Here is a 17,135-nt window from a genome sequence, read left to right as displayed (position 1 = left end):
ACAGAAAATTACATCATTGCATTAGCTAGCTAAGGTGAGGTAATTCTTAGTACTCTAAGTCAGCAAGAACGAGCATTGTCCTCCCAAGAGCATTGCTATTACTTGGTGTTGGCATCAGTGCTATGGAATAGAGAAAAATTGTTACTGACAGCGTGTGTCTGAGTGCACAGCAACAAAACATGTCTGCTGATGGGTCTCTGGTTTTTTGTTTTGTTTTTTTTGGTTTTTTAAGTGTAGCTAACTTGCTTCATTAAGAGACTCAAAATTCCATAAACATTAAAGGTGAACTACAGGTCTCATTTTGAAAATGATATAAATGAATCTGTAGTTGCTTAATGCTCAAATAGCAAAGGTAAATAGGACATTCAGCACATAACTGATTTTACCCTAACTTTCTTTCCTGGCACTGCAGCTTCCAAAAGGTGCATAGGCCATCTCCACTCAGATGTCATAAAATGCATCAGACTGGAAATTGCAGCTGCCACTGGAACCATGCTGAGCCGTGGAATTGGCCAAAGGGGGTGTAGTAAGTGGCATTTTTGTATTTTGTAACGTGGTTTTTCCAAGTGTTTTTATAGTGTATAAAATATTTTTATAAGCACTGAATTGTGTTATAATTCAAAAGTGCCACTTACCAGAGGCCCTATTGACCAAGTCAAGTGGGCTCTAGTGATGTCACAAAAACCATAATTTAGAATCATTGGAGCAGACCAAACATATCTGACTTCAGCCACCCTGAAGCTGTGGGGAGGAAGGAATTAATTTAGGTCATTATGTGCTGAAGGCCCCACTTATTCTTCCTATCTGGAGTATTCATTGTTACTCTTTTAATTATATTATATTTGTACGTACGCAGCGATCAGCTCTTCCTTCCCACAACACTGCACTGTGGGATACATACCCATGGTGCATCGCTCACCCTGTCGATGATGGTGTCCCCAAGGTGGACACGATCTGTCGACAGAGGGAGCAAGTGTGAACACCCTGTGGCGATTTTTTCTTTTGTCAACTTTTGGGTGTCGACATAAGTTTTGTCAACAAAACTTGGTAGTGTAGACAAGCCCTGAGAGAGTTTCTGATCCCTGCAAGCTACTTCGGAGCAGAGTTTGCAGGAATTAGAAACACCTATTCAATAGGTGCTTAGATATTATAGTGATGAGGGCAATAGAAATGCCAATAAATAATACACCTCATTTTAAAATATATCTGCAGTTTCACCTTTTAAAAACTCCTAATCTGTAGCCAAACTAAGAATTATGAAATGGGAAAAATATGCAGAATGGTGAAAGATTTATATTCCTTTTTTGTTTCTTCTAGGGACCTTCCCTCATTCTACTAGCAATTTCTTTCTGCCATTTTCTGTCTCTTTTTCTATCCCTTTCTTGTTGTTGTGCATCTTTTTCTTCCTCTTTCCTTGAATCTACTCCTTTTTGTGTATGCTCCTGTTCTTTCTGGAGGTTCTGCAATCACCTAATTCCCCACCCTCCACTCAAAAAGGCACTGCATAAAGGTAAGCCCTGCTTTTGGCTGAGGAAGCCTCTGTAACCTTTTAATGCAGCCTTATCAGTTGGCCGGAGAGGTTGCTAGGGGCTTCTTCCTGGGGCTTAGTACATTGTCTACAAAGTCACTTTGCCCATGTTGTTGTAATATAAAGAACTAAATTTGGTTTTATGTGAACATGTGCTGCCACTAGACCACCTCCTCTCTATCTGTATCTGTCTCTTTCCACAATATTTCTATTCTCCTACCACCACCTTCTTTTCTTTTTTTCCTCTATATTCTTCTCTTTGGGATTTAAAAAAAAAAAGACTAAAGCAATTTAACTGATGCTCCTTGCCCAGTGTAACAGTATGTGCTCATAGTGCTGAGCAGGCAAGTTTAGCAGCGCAGACACATGTCCTCCTACATTTGATTGTCCTGAAGGCAACTGCTAAAATTTAGGGTAGGATTATGCCATATTTGGTCCCCTTGCAGGTTCACATCCAGGGAATCTAATCTGCTGATTTCCAGGATCCTAGCTTTCAGGTCTGTGAAAATAGTCTGGAAACATTTAGTGGTCAAGGAGTTGTCTTAATTACATTAGAGCCCCAATTGATATAGAAAATGTACCCAGTGTATACATGGGACATCTTTTGAAGCCACTGAAAAATAACAAACTTGTCTTTAAAAATAGAGATGCATGTAATGGTGGTAACACTTTTGATGCATTAGTAATTGCATCCACAGACGATGGACTTGCATGGTTCTGAGGATATTCCCAGTGTATTAAGACAACATATGGCAAGAGCAAGGGGGGAAATCAATAAACAGTGTGGCTATGAAAGGATCAAACTTGCATTGCCAGCTCCACGCTTAACCAAAGCAGAGAATACTATTTTTCTTCATCCTGTCTGATCAGCAACACTTGCAACTTGATATCTTTGGTTGTTTAAAATTTTATATAGATCCATTCTATCACATACTTCAGAAGGTGATGCAACAATCCTTGCAATGGACAAATATGGAATAACTAGCCCATCCAGGAAGTTTCTTTCAAACTCTTGTCATTTCATAGCTGGCTTAGTCCGTGAAGCATGAGGGTTTATAGCTCTCACTTTTTTGTCATCTCTAATGTGTAATGATAAATGTTCTTGCTCTCTGTATAAATGTCTAACCCTTTTTTGAATGCTGTTAAATCTTGGACTTAATAACTTGTGTTTTAAAAATATATCTATATATATTTAATTGGTTTTAAACTTGTTGCCTCTGTTTCATTGCAAGTTCCTTTTCCTGTGTTATGATGGAAGATAAATAGGAATACCCAATATATGCTCTCTATACTGTTTTGTTATTTAATTTTTTTTAAATTATTTGTGTTACAGTAGCATCCATATGTTCACTAGGATGAGACCCAGTTGTGCTAAGTGATGAACCTGATATAAAATTATTCTACTTAACTGCCGGGGGCAAATTTGTCACGTACACATGGAAGATATACAGCTATTGCTATGTCTTAACTCAGGAAGTTCCTTCGAGAGGAAATATAGCCAAACTCCAAACCTATAGACAATGGAACTCCCTGTGCCTGTATCCTATAGATAACTAACTACTTAGTTTGCAAAATAACAAGGGTGGGGGGCAAGTAAATGAACAATAAGGGGTCATAAGAGGGGCAGATACATGTAGCTTGCTAATTATGTATGGTAATGATGGCAAATTTTGGCCAATCATAGAGCGATAGATTATCATAAGCAACTGCATATAATGCTTTGGTGTAAGTGTTTTCTTTGTTCTTGCTGACTTATGAGCTCGAACCCAATTGCAATTGAAATAAACGGATCGCCCCTCCCGGGGCTCCTTGCTTGATTAGCTGTGTCCGTCTCTCCTTATTCCTCAGCTGGAACGGACAGAAATTTCTATGACAAACCCATAGGAAAACATGGTCCTTTCCTCAAAGAGCTTACAATCTAATATCTGTCCTCCTATGGAAGTCTCAAATCATTTGTATTGCCTGTCTCTGGACCTCTTCTATTTCTCTTGTGGCTTTTTTGAGATGAGGTGATCAGAATTGTATTCAAGGTGCAGTAATACAATGAATTTATATAACAGCATTATATTATTTTCAGAATTTTTTTCTATCCATCTGTTTCTACAGCCTAATATTGTAATTGCTTTTTTGAGTTGGTGTTTTCATTAAACCATCCACAATGAGTGGGTACAGTTAATAGTGGGTACAGTTTCTATAGAATCCAGATTCCTTCCACCCAAGTTCCTTCTTTTGAATTTGTAAACGCTGGATTTTATCTATCATGCTACCCAATTGCCTAATTTTGTTAGGTCCCTCTGGAGTTCCTCACAATAGCATAGCAACAGGAAATAGCTGTAGTTAAATTGTGAATAAAAGAAATTTGTGTCTTACATTTCTATTTTCTTATGTTTTCAAGTTAATAAATAAGAACAACAATGGCAGATATAAAAGATGGACTGCAATCGGGTCAAGATGAGACAGATGCAAAATCTCTCTTTGGTTCCCAAGGGTGAGTGTGGTGTTTCTAGTTTTCTTTAATAAATTTTATATTTAATGTCCTGAAAAGTAGTCCTCTAATGAAATTGTATGGCGAAACTGCAAATAACACAAACTGAATAAATATCACAAAGATTAGTTCATCAATATTGCAATGTTAGTAAATAACTCTTTTTAAAAAATCAGATTCACACCCAATGTAACTTAGTCTATTGCAAAACTGATATATATAAATATATATTCAGTTTTGCAGTAGACATATATATGTGTGTGTGTATATATATGTGTGTGTGTGTGTGTGTGTGTGTGTGTGTGTGTGTGTGTGTGTGTGTGTGTATATATATATATATATTATAAAATATGCAAGGAATTAAAGAAGAAAAAACATAGACTGCGGAGTCTGTATACCCCCTAAGAGCTGACCAATAGTTCCTTTTAGTGTTCCAATTAACATTGGTTTGGATTTGGCAGCCTTACAAGCTTTTGAAAATCAGGTTCTGCATAGGCAGAGTACGGTTAAAGTGCAATGGCACTAACATTGTAATATGTACAATGAAGGTGAGGCTACCTTAGTTGAAACATTTAGTGGAAGGAGACAATGAGTAAAGCAAGGGATTCTCAGCAAGGATAAAGTTGAGTGTGTGAAGCTGTGTGGGCTTGGTGCTTTGACAACTTTATCCAGAAGGCGTATAACAGTTTCACCATTGAGAATAACTTTGCACAGGACTCATATCAGTTTTTGTGAACACTTTTGTGTAGCTTGTAAAGAGTGCAGACACTTGATAAATGTTCTGCATTAGTCTTTGCCTGGGGCTCTGTGGATTTTGTATGTCCACTGGGCATTAATATAAATTACTTTTATGATCTCTATCTGGTATACATATGCTACTCAGAACTGTAAGCTGCTACACATACATACCTATTGTTGTTGGGTTTTAAAAACCTGTTTATTTTATTATATTGAAAAATAGAATGTGATGTGATTATATAGACTCCAATCTTGCAATAGTTTACATATGTGCTAACTTCAGGCATGTGATTAGTGACATCACTGTGAGTATTTGTATGAGTAAAATTTAAGCAGGATCAGAGTAATGGACTGTATTGCAATTAATGTACACATGGGAACAGAATTAAGTTTGCACATGAAGTTTTAACTTTGTCATTTCCTAGCTCTTGAGCACTTACATGTGCAATCTTAACTTTCTGTTAATGTAGCTTTTTGATAGAATTGAATGTTAAGTTTAAACTCTTAGCACCAATTCTGCCCTCAGATACACACACAACTGTTGTCTATTGATGTAAGTAGGAGTTGTGTGTATATGAATGAGGATGAAAGGGTACAGTATGAAGGATACAATTTTTTGTTGGTGGTGCTTCTTGTTTTGGCCATCTGTTTTCTTAATTTAGGTTTTTATATTCCGCTTTGCAGGGGTACTATCAGCTTAGACACATTTCTGTATAAATATTTTTACCTAAGATGGTTACAAGCTGCATATTACTGCAAGCGAGAGATTAAAAATAGATATATATTTTTTTCATTTGTGTAACTATGTTTGACAGAACTGTATGCAATCAGTTTCACAGTTTGGAGCCTGGCTATGCAAAGCAATCCTGCTAGCTGTTGCATGCATATGACTCCAACACCCATATGGAGCCCCAGTGACTTAAAAATCAAGGGGTTGCTTTGATCTCATAGAGATACTTACAATATTTAAAGAGCAAGTAGTGAAAATTATCATCACTTTCACTAGTTGCAAAAGAACCTTACCAAAAATATGGAGAAAAATTAGAAAAAGACTAAGCTTATAAATCAGTTTTGGAAGTTTCCTCTTGTTAAGAATGGTTGGTTTTTATAAACTCATCTGTTATATTATCTGGTTTCCATACAGAAAGAGCCTGCCTGTTAGCAAATCCATGGACTCTGGAATACAGCCAGATGAGAGTTACAAAATGGATTATCCAGAAATTGGGATATGTATAATAATAAATAATAAGAACTTCCTGCCAGCCACTGGTAACTGTTCATATTTCTATTTTGATTTTAAAGCTCTTCTTAATTCAGAGAAATTGGTAAAATGTAATGTTCTTCAAACTTAAATATGCAACCGGATGACTGATTTTTTTTTTTTTAATGTAAAATGTAATGGTTTAAATGTGTGTAAATTCTCATGGTAGATACTTCCAAATATCTATTTGTAAGGGGGGAATTACAAGTGTAGGAAATCATACTTATCAAGCTGATTTTAACAGCCAGTATCTTACTTTTGCAGTTTTAGAGGTATTAATGTGATTGGTTAGGCCCATAGACTGTTTTTGCAAAGCAAAAAAAAAAAAAAAAAAACCAACAAGTTTCCTTTTGAAATGAAAAATCTTTTTGCTTTATTTGTGATAAATGCATAGAGTCAAATTCTGCTCTGCTACGCTGGTGTAAATCTGGAGTATTTACTTCAGTGGAGTTGGTCTAGACTTCTCCTGGTATAACTGAGCAGAATTTGGGTCTGACATCCCAAATCAGCTATACTGTGTTTTTTACATGAAATTAAAGTGATTCTTCTTTTCAAATCCAAAGGAATGTCATTCCGATCTGGTACTGATGCAGATGCTGCACACATCAGAGATACTTTTATGACTTTGGGATATAAAGTCAATCTTCACAATGATCGTACAGAGAAGCAAATGTTTGACATCTTGCAAAATGGTAAGTAGTAATGATCTGGGTCTGTATTATTAAAATGTATCTATAGTCTAAAATTATATACTTTAAAATTTTAGATAAAAGAATAAGTGGTCCAGTACTTCTTACAAGTGGAAAATTGTGGATGCTAAAAGAAAAAAAAAAAAAAAAGGTTATTTAGGCTTGATCCTGCAAGCTGCTGAGCCCTCTGGAATGATCCAGCAAAGGACGTGATTCACTTTAAGCATGTGAGTAGTTCATTGACTATGTATGGCTACTCACATGCTTCAGTGCTTTGTGGGATTAGCCCCATGTTCAACACCTTGCAGGACTGAGCCCTATGTGCAATTTTTGCTGCTGTCCTCAGAATCTGAATTCTCTAACCTCCAGGTAGGTGTTCAGAACTAACTGAGATCATTTACATGTCACTTTTCTGTCATAATTCCTAGTTTGGAAAGAGAATGAAGGATTTAAAAAAAAATCTATTTTAGAATATAAAGTATCTTTATGTAGGGGTCTGCTTTACTGTCTATTTCTAAACTAGTTACGCTACTTAAATGCCACTGTGTTTAACTAAACTTTTTCTTTTCACGTTTCCTAATACCTCCTTCCTGTTACATTCATAGTGAAAGAAAGGCACATGTTTGAGATTTTTTTTTTTTTTTTTAATTTCTGCTACAAGGCTGCTACCCTCATCTGCCATTACTTCTGTGCATATCACCTATCAGAGGTTATTGTGGCATCTTAGCAAGGTCTGCCCTTGTCCCTAACACACAAGTATTGTAAATGTATTTGCTCGGTCTCTGGGAGAACAGTAGCAGGAAAAACTAAGTCCAGACCTGAGAATGCAGTCTCTCTCATTTTGATTACAGTACATGGCCCCCCTAAACCATGCTAGAGAGAGAGAAATCTACATAATGGCACAGTAAAAGTGAGCTACCAACTTCCTCACCTAATCTGTAAAATCCTGGGGAGGAGAACAATAGAGTGAAGCTGGGAAGGCATATCAAGTGGGGTCCCGCAGGGGTCTGTCCTGGGTCTGGTTCTATTCAACATCTTCATCAGTGATTTAGATAAGGGCATAAAGAGTACACTTACAAAGTTTGCTGAGGATACCACGCTGGGGGGAGGGTTGCAAGTGCTTCGGAGGAGAGGATTAAAATTCAAAATTATATGGACAAATTGGAGAAATGATCTGAAGTAAATAGGATGAAATTCAATAAGGACAAATGCAAAGTACTCTACTTGGGAAGGAACAATCAGTTGCACACATACAAAATGGGAAATGACAGCCTAGGGAGGAGTACTACGGAAGTTGGGGGTCACAGTGGATCACAAGTTAAATGAGTCAAAAGTGTAACACTGTTGCAAAAAAAGCGAACATCATTCTGGGATGTATTATCAGGAGTATTGTAAGCAAGACCCGAGAAGTAATTCTTCTACTCTACTCCATGCTGATAAGACCTCAACTGGAGTATTGTGTCCAGTTCTGGGCCCCATATTTCAGGAAAGATGTGAACAAATTGGAGAAAGTCCAGAGGAGAGCAACAAAAATGATTAAAGGTCTAGAAAACATGACCTATGAGGAAAGATTGAAAAAAAAAAAAAATGGTTTGTTTAGTCTGGAGAAGAGAAGACTGGGGGAGAACATACTTTTTCAAGTACATAAAAGGCTGTTATAAGGAGGAAGGTGAAAAATTGTTCTCGTTAACCTCTGTCATGGAAAAAGTCACCCACGCATTGATTTTAGTTCACAGACTCAAGCCTGAGGCCAGTTTATTGCAATACATACCAACGTGTTGGGGTAGCAGTCCGAAAACTACTACACCTAGCAGCAGCTCACAGGCTGCTTTATTCCTTCAAACCGCAAGCATATTACAAATAATACGTCATTTATGCGAAATAAGAGTAGGGGTCTGTTCCTTTTTCCTGGTAGCTTCCTCATTATTTACGAGAATTGGGTGCCTAATGGGTGGGGGGTTTTCTTGGTGGTTTTGACATGGGTGGTACTTGGCACCAGCGGGGGTGTTGTTTTTCGTCAGGGTACATATTGTTTTCCGGGGGGGGTTATTATAGGACGCCCAAAGATGATATGATTGGCTGGTGGCAGGTAGCTGGCCTTTACTAGAAGCAATTTCTTCATATAAGCCGTTACTATGTTTCATCAATGAGTAGTTATCATGTTTTTCCATCAACCAGTGGTTATCATGTTGCTAAGGCCTTTCGCATGGCTTCCTTCCCCTCCCTCCTCTGGTCATGGCCCATGACCGTATTTGGCAGGGGATTGCACAGCCTAGAATAGTTCAGGTTCTGGCCTGTACTGCCTTACGTAAAGGCCGTCTGTGCAGTCAGCTTCTGTCAGAGGACCTGAATTTGGGCCTTCGGTGTTACTTTGGTTGTCATTAAGAAGGCTACCTAGTTCTTTTTCCCCACACCTCTAAAGATAGGGAAAGAAGCAATGGGCTTAAATTGCAGCAAAAGAGGTTTAGGTTGGACATTAGGAAAAACTTCCTAACTGTCAGGGTAGTTAAGCACTGGAACAATTTGCCTAGGGAGCTTGTGGAATCTGTGTCTTTGGAGGTTTTTAAGGAAAGGTTAGACAAACACATGTCAAGAATGGTCTAGTTATTACATAGGCCTCCCTTGAGTGCAGGGAACTGGCCTAGATGACCTATCAAGGTCCTTTCCAGTCCTACACTTCTATGATTCTATGAATAACATCATAGGAGCAGAGTGAGATGAGGAATAGGCAAATGCAAGGTTAGAGGAATGGTAGAGCAGTTTATGAATAATTTTGGAAATCAGGAATGATATTTTGAATTGGATTCAGAGGTCGAAAGCCTCTAACATGGTTTCTCTTTCTGAAGGAAAAGAATATTCTGGTGGGAACATTCTGGATCGCTTGATGTTAGAGTAGAATGATTAGAAAAATTATAAAAGGAATTAATTGCAATAGATGGGAGCCAGTGATCATTGAATTAACTAAAGGAGATGTAGAGTTGGATGTCATTAACATAGAAATATAGATAGGGTACTATAGGTAAAAGCTTAGCTAGAAGTTATGTCTTAAGTATGAGCTAGAATTGATGTGTTCTCAATGGTAAAAAGGGCCAAGAACTGAGCCTTAGAACACTCATATTAGTAAATGATGGGAAAATATAAAGCCACAAACACAGATGAAATAGGAGTTGTTGAAACTAGGAGATAGTGTTGGAGGATGCTGCCTTCTTGTTTAAGAATATAAATTTCAATAATATCAAATATCACTAGATAAAATTGGATGAGAAGATAGGGATCTATAATAAAAGTTAAGTAGTAGATAATTAACCATTGAGAGAGTAGACAGATGATTGAGGGGGATTGGTAATATGATAGATGCCCTCTTACTACAGGGTCCCTGGTTCAAATATAATCCAGGTTGGTAGTGATCCAACATTACCATGTAGAAAGTTTGTTTTTTGTCTAGATCTCATTGGATGTACACCTCTACCCTGACATAACGCAACCCGATATAACACAAATTCGAATATAACGTGGTAAAGCAGTGCTCCGGGGGGGGCGGGGCTGTGCACTCTGGCGGATCAAAGCAAGTTTGATATAACGCGGTAAGATTTTTTGGCTCCTGAGGACAGCATTATATCGAGGTAGAGGTGTATTATTTTTATATCACAAAAACCATCATCATCATAGCTGTCATCAATTTTCAACCTTGTTGACCCTCTCAATGGAGGACTAAATGGGCATAGAGATTCACCTTGCCTTTTACCCAGGGTATTATAAAGTTAGCAGTAAAGACTTTGGCACTCTGTTCTACAAGTATGCAGCAGTGCAGAGGAGGTGAAGGATACCATTAAAGGGGCAAAACACCCACTCTCCTGAAGTTCTCCCGGCTGGTGCAGGTGGAGGCGACTGTGTTGGGTTGCGTTGTTGGTTGTTTAGTTGCTTCTTGCCCCAGATATGACTGCTTCTCTGAGCAATGCATGAGACTTAAAAGGGGCAGATCCTCAGAACCTGTCTTGGCTGCTGGGAGTGTAGGGAGTGGCCATGCAAGAGCCACTCCCAAAAATTAGATGCCCAAGGCAGCCAACTACATAGTCTACTCCTAATGTTTGCCGTGGGTGGTTTCTTATTGTCACAGGTGAGGCACAATGCCTGGCTGTACGTGTATGTGTAAGCAATTGCTGAACCTAATATTGCCAAATAAGGTCCTTGTTAACATCATAATAAACATACTTTTCTAACACATGGGAAGTTTCAAACACCAATTATTTCTCTTATCTTTTTCTAGTTGCTAAAGATGATCACAGCAATCGAAGTAGTTTTGTTTGTGTTGTGTTAAGTCATGGTGAAGATGGATTAATCTATGGTACAGATGGTCCTTTTGAATTGAAAATATTAACAGGCCTGTTCAGAGGAGACAGATGTAAGAGTCTTGTGGGAAAGCCAAAACTCTTCTTCTTTCAGGTAAAGCACAGCTGAGCTGCTACATACTTGAATAATGCAAGTTTTCCATTAGATGATGAGGCAAAGCTCAGAATTTTATACTGCTTATACTGATTTCAAAGGGACTACTTGCAGAGTAAGATACTATTCTCCTTGAGTAAAGGTGGCACTGTCTGGCTTTATGTAAGTAGGCGGATGCTGTAATAGGTCAAGTTATGCGTTCCATCAGGGCTACCCAGAAATCTTTGAAACATCAGTCAGAATTTCAATAGATTCTTATATGCAAAACTAAAATTTTGAATTAATAAACCCATAATTTAGTCAAACTGATGCAATCAATTACATAAACTCCGATTGCCGTACTTGGCATTCAAACAGAACTAAAAAATGTTAAGTATAGGAATCTCATTCTTTTTATAGTTCATTTAATTGTTTTTCACATCAGGGAGATGTCAAAGTTTGAATTAACAGTGGACACCGTGGTGATGTTTACTGCTGACCTTTGCTATTTCTTCAGTTTGTTTCCTCTCCCTTCTCTCCAGGCTTGTAGAGGGACAGAATTAGATTCTGGTGTTGAAACAGACAGTAGCTCAGAGGAAAATACATGTCAGAAAATGCCTGTAGAAGCAGACTTCCTATATGCATATTCTACTGTTCCGGGTAAGAGAGGCTCATGTCAAAATTCTTCATTGCTAAAATACATAGATATTTGTTTGTATTAATGTTAAACTTGATTTGAAGGTGATTGAATACATTTTTTTATTCTTTCATAAAACAATTCCCGTTGCCTTTCTTTTTTCACTTTCTTGTGCTTATGCGCAAAGTAAGATAGAGCTTGAAATGCCTATTCCTACAATAAATTGAATGTTAAGGTATTTTTTCACTGTCAAACCCTCCAGACTCAAACATTCATTTGCAGTAGTACTGTGTGCCCAGTTAATCAGATCTATGCAAATAAATTATGGCAAGAAACAAAAAGTATATTACTATTTGGGATGCCTTTGGGAGTACCTGACAATCAATTTCTTCTGATGTATAGATTCCACCCTCACTTGTAGTTCCTGCACAACCCAGAAATAGTGATTAATACAAACATAATGTGAGGAGGTCATCTAATTCTTCATATTGTCCATATGAGACATTGTATTAGAACTCCTTTAATGCCATCCACAATTTCAATGGCAGGGAATAGTTTACTAGCTTTATTCCTGCGTACAGTAGATTGGAGAAGGGCAAGGACAGTGACACTGAGGTCTGAGCAACCTGATCCTGAATCTGTCTATACTGTCCTCTCTTCCTGATGTATATGTATCTTTTAATGGTGTAATTAAATAAAAACTGCTGCTGCGCTTAGAACACTGGGTGGTGAAAGATGGATTGCCCAGCTTTGACTCTTCCTTTGCCTAGGGTTTGTCTAGATTAGTAAAGGAGGTCAGGGCTAGGCAATCTGAACTAACTCTTTGTGTTGTGTTTTGGAGACGGAGTGGTCGTGTCTATTGAAAGTATATTGTGATTATTTATGTAACAAGCTAGAGTCATTTATTTTAAAACCTTTTTTTAATTATTTTAACTCTTGATTACTCTTGATTGATTGTTCCCAAGAAAATTACTCTTGTAAACAAACTATTTTTTCCTGATCGTTACTCAGTCACAGGACACTACACTAGACCAATTAAGTGTATTTTACTTAACAATTTATTCTTTTGTAGGCTATTACTCCTGGAGAAACTCATCAGAAGGCTCCTGGTTTATTCAGTCGCTATGTTTGATGCTGAAACAACATGCAAAGAAACTTGAGCTTATGCAGATACTAACACGTGTAAATCGCAAGGTGGCACAATTTAGTTCGTATTCAAACCAACCAGGTTTTCATGGAAAGAAGCAGATTCCATGTATTGTGTCCATGCTCACCAAAGAACTGTACTTCACTCACTAAAGAACTTCACCTTGTAACTTACATTTCTCCCACTAAATAATTTCACACATTTGTATTTGTAATGTATGCACAAACTGTGAGAAAACAAAACTAGCATTGAATATCACTTTCAAATCTGAATTAGTGTTTACTACTCAATGTAGGTAATATAGATGAGACTTTAAGACTCTACTCAGAGCTAAACTTGTTCATTATTAGAGCAGTAGAATTTGGTGTTGCTCTCTCAGAAACTCAGGTTCAGGTAACTAAATACGGACAAACTTGAAAGTAATTCCAGAGCATTACTACTAATCTATATTACCCACTTTCTGGAAAAATCGAAGTAAGAGACAGGTTGAATCACTTATTGGTTCTAGTATGACATTACATTTCATTCTGGCTGGAGGAAGAGAGAGAAAAATTTAGTGTATTCTAAATAGTTTCTCTTTCCATTTTTGACATAATTAGGGAACAGATTCAGAATATGGCATATACCAGTGCCATTTTATTATTTTTGGCAATATTGTATTAGTGTCACTACAAATGAGTGGGTTTTAAAAGTACTGCAGAGAAATGTGTAAACTGTAGAAGCAGGTTATTACATTCGTTTATACAATGTTATAGCTTATTCAGAGTTTCAAACAATTTTTTGTCCTTCACTCTGGCTTTTTAACTTTCTATCAAATATGAAAAGTTATGAGACTTAGCTTGTCAGTGCTTACTACCCACTTAAAAATACAATTCATACAATTGATTTTTGGAGCTGAGGAACTAAGAGACCCGTCTTGCAAAATGCTCTTTGCATTCCACCGTCAACTCCCTGGGATATGAGGGTTCTCAACACCTCTCACAACCACTTTGGTCTCGATCCTGCAAGGCAGCAAATGGAACTGCATTTCTGAATGGTAAATTTTCCTTTTTCTGCCATATTCGATAGGATTTTTTGTTTTGCTTTGCATTATATAAATACCACATTTCATCTGTCCCATGAAGTAGATTTGTAGTGTTGGAGAAAAGTCAGTGGTTTTTGTCTAGTATCAGATTAGATAATTAACTTTAAAGGTTTGGTAAAACAGGCATGTTGAGTAAAATATGACACAGTAAATTAGTTCTTTTGATTTTGCATTTTGAGACCGTAAACTACATTAATATTGGAGTACAGGAAATAAAAAAACAGAAGTGAAGCAGATTTTTTGTTATATATTAAATCATAAAATAATTTTTATCTTCATTGATTCAGACTGTGTCAATCTACACTTTTTGATTAATGAAAAAGAAAACTCAGAACTGTAATGGCTGCATTGAACGCTTGCAGATAAGACATTTTAAACTTTTTTAAAAATAAATTGCATAACTAATGGTAGCAACTACACCTTGTCATTTCAATAAGGAGTCTTTGGATCTTTTTTACTTATTAAATTAAATATTGCCTAAGTTAAATACAGTGCTTTTCTGTCTTTATTCTACTATTCATTTTAAATCTGCAGAAATCATCAGGTTCTAACTTTTAATTTGTTTAATTGCTTCCCCCCCCCCCCCCGTGTGTTGTGGTGCATCTTCCTCCTCCCCCTCTTCACACCAAAAATTGAGAGGTAACTTCAAATACTATGCTTTGAAACCCAGTTCTCAGGACATCTGGCATTATCCATGCAAAGTTATAAACCTCCAGGGAAATATATTTGATTATTCGAACAATTGAGTTATTAGTGCAACTAATTTTCTGTCAGTTATTTCTCTGAAATTATATCCTCAGATGTGCATGTAACTTCCTTTAATTGAATTGGTGTTGTGCAGATATATTTAAGGGCAGAATTTGGCCCTATGTTTGTATGTGTTCTACGCCTTTAAAATAAGTTGGATGAGGTCAATATCTAACTCATCTAAGTGCAGAATTCTCATTTGTTGCCAGTAGGATTTATGTGCATGGATTGAAAGCAGCAAATACTTCTTTTTGTCATTCTACAGGGTATTTTTTCTTTGTTAATTCGTAGTAGTGCCTCTAGTTTACTACAGATAATAGTCACCCCTTTACAACAAAATTGAAGCAATTGAACAAATATTAAAAGAAAAATCATTATAACACCCCTCTCCCTCCCTCCCACTGAAGTTAGTGGCAAAACTCATATCTCACACTTAGGGTATATCTACACTGCAGGTGGGGTATGATTAACAGCTCATTTACTTAGACCCATGCTAACTTTAATCTAGCTAGCTCATTAAAAATACCTATGCATAGCAACATAAGCTTCAGCACTGGTTGCACAAGTGAGTACTTATCCAGGGAAATCAGACTGGCTTGTTCAGCCAGCGCTGCCATATCCTCATTAGTACAGCTAGTGCAGGTAAATCTACATGAGCTGCAAATAACCCTCCTACTCCCCTCTCCCCCCCCCCCCCAACCGCAGCTGCAGTGTAGATGAACCCTGAGGACAAAACAGAATCATAACTTTGAGTTTGAAAAGAATAAACCGGACCAACTTGGTTGTATGTTTTGATAACATTTCAAAATTCAAGCAAGGGATCACAGTACGTGTTCTCCAGGAAGGGGGGAGCTGATGGCTTCTGGCTCACACTAATGCTTCCAAAATTCTTCCACATTTACCTACTGGCCCCCGGGCAAGATATGTCCTAGTTTTTCATTTAAGTGGGTGTAAACTAGCTAATAATTACTTGTAATAGAATGATGATTGGTGTACTGAAAAGTTAAACTTTTCCTGTGGCATGGCATTAATAATTCATCTATCTAGGTGAAGGAGTAGAGCCTTAACTAATGGGATGGAATTATCCAAGAGCTCTGCTTGAAAGGAATTGGATAGTGCAAAAATAAAGATCATGTGCCACACAGACATAAAAATCACAGAACAATGCTTTTATTTCGGAACAGTCTGTTCTTTGACGTATTTTGGAAGATTTACTGATCCCTGTTGAGATAGGGCTTACTGCTTTAATTTATTCTGAGTGGGTAGCTTTGTTTGTTTGTTTGTTTGTTTGTTTGTTTGTTTGTTTGTTTGTTTGTTTTTAGTGTATGCGAGTAACTCACTTTAATGCTAATAAGAATGAAGCACATGGAGCCCTCCAGAGAAATGGGGATCAGTGCCCTGTTCTGTCTTACTCCTCAGAAATCAGCATGGAATATTCATTAAAGTTTATGTCAATGAAAGTTTTAGGTAGGAAGAGCTAGATTCACAAAGAGGATATAGGGGTTGCAATGCCGTCACTCAGTGGAATTCATAGCCCCCAAGTTAGGTGCCTAAGAAAGGGAGTCACAGAAGCCAGCAAGCTGAGTGGGCAGCCACCTGAGCAGTGGGAGACCTGTTTCAAGTCCCTGTTCCAAATCAGGTATGTGAGGATTCAAATTTGGGTATCCTACATAGTAGGCAGGTGCCCTAACCACTGGGCTATTGGCTATAATAGGATGGGCAGCCAGTGCCAAAAATTCTCAGCTCCAGCTGTCCTGTGTAATTTAGGCAGGCCCAGATCACACAAACCAGATTGGGTCCCACCCATGAGACTAGTGGGGTTTGAGAATCTTGTAGGAAATGAGGCATGCATTAGGCTGCATGGCAGTATCAGCACTTAGGCAGTTTTGCACATGCCCACTGGTAGAAACTTAGGCACCTATGGGACAGTACTGGTAGAAACTTAGGACCCTATTGAGGATTAAGTCGCAGCTGAGCAGGGTTTTATGAATGCCAGTGGTGCCTAAATGTTGGAATTAGGTACCTACCTGCCTCCTTAGGTGCCTAAGTCCCTTTGTGAGTCTAGCCCAAAGTAACTTGGAATGCTCCTTAAACTTCACTTAACTAGCAGGATAATGGTTCTGGTGCGTAGGTTCTTTCACTGAGTATGCCTTCCTCTCTTGGGGACAGAAACTCTGGCTCTGATCCTGCAATGGGCTCTTAGCTCCTATTTTGTGTGTGTGTCAGGAGCTGCTTCACATCTTGTATTGGGCCCTCTGTGAGATTCCAGTTGTGGTTTCCCTAGTGGAAAGGGACAGGGACTTTGGATCCTGGGCTCCCAGTTCCCAGTAACTAAATTACTTCCTACTCAGATAACTTCTTGTTACTGATGAGACAAGGTGTGTGAGGTAATATCTT

General features: G+C 37.9%; 1 protein-coding gene across 1 annotated transcript; it reads left to right on the top strand.

Annotated features, from left to right (window-relative positions):
* The first annotated feature begins 3,935 nt into the window (after window positions 1-3,935).
* CASP3 (caspase 3) lies at window positions 3,936-14,464 on the top strand. Its single transcript, XM_029910689.1, has 6 exons — window positions 3,936-4,016; window positions 5,896-6,020; window positions 6,576-6,704; window positions 10,969-11,144; window positions 11,666-11,783; window positions 12,833-14,464. The coding sequence occupies exons 1-6, from the start codon at window positions 3,943-3,945 to the stop codon at window positions 13,057-13,059; spliced, it is 849 nt and encodes a 282-aa protein (XP_029766549.1). The 5' UTR covers window positions 3,936-3,942; the 3' UTR covers window positions 13,060-14,464.
* Window positions 14,465-17,135: the final 2,671 nt, after the last annotated feature.

This window comes from Terrapene carolina, unplaced genomic scaffold (assembly GCF_002925995.2).
Source record: "Terrapene carolina triunguis isolate 2854851 unplaced genomic scaffold, T_m_triunguis-2.0 Scaffold66, whole genome shotgun sequence".
Taxonomy (NCBI): Eukaryota; Metazoa; Chordata; order Testudines; family Emydidae; genus Terrapene; species Terrapene triunguis.
The sequence above is the reverse complement of the archived record's forward strand: the minus strand, read 5'-3'. Positions and strand labels throughout refer to the sequence as shown.

Bases quoted from the DNA above. Each gene is read 5' to 3' on its own strand.
- CASP3 (XM_029910689.1), top strand. From the start codon at position 3,943: ATGGCAGATATAAAAGATGGACTGCAATCGGGTCAAGATGAGACAGAT. The intron at 6,705-10,968 runs GTAAGTAGTAAT...ATCTTTTTCTAG, and splicing joins GTTTGACATCTTGCAAAATG to TTGCTAAAGATGATCACAGC. The intron at 11,784-12,832 runs GTAAGAGAGGCT...ATTCTTTTGTAG, and splicing joins TGCATATTCTACTGTTCCGG to GCTATTACTCCTGGAGAAAC.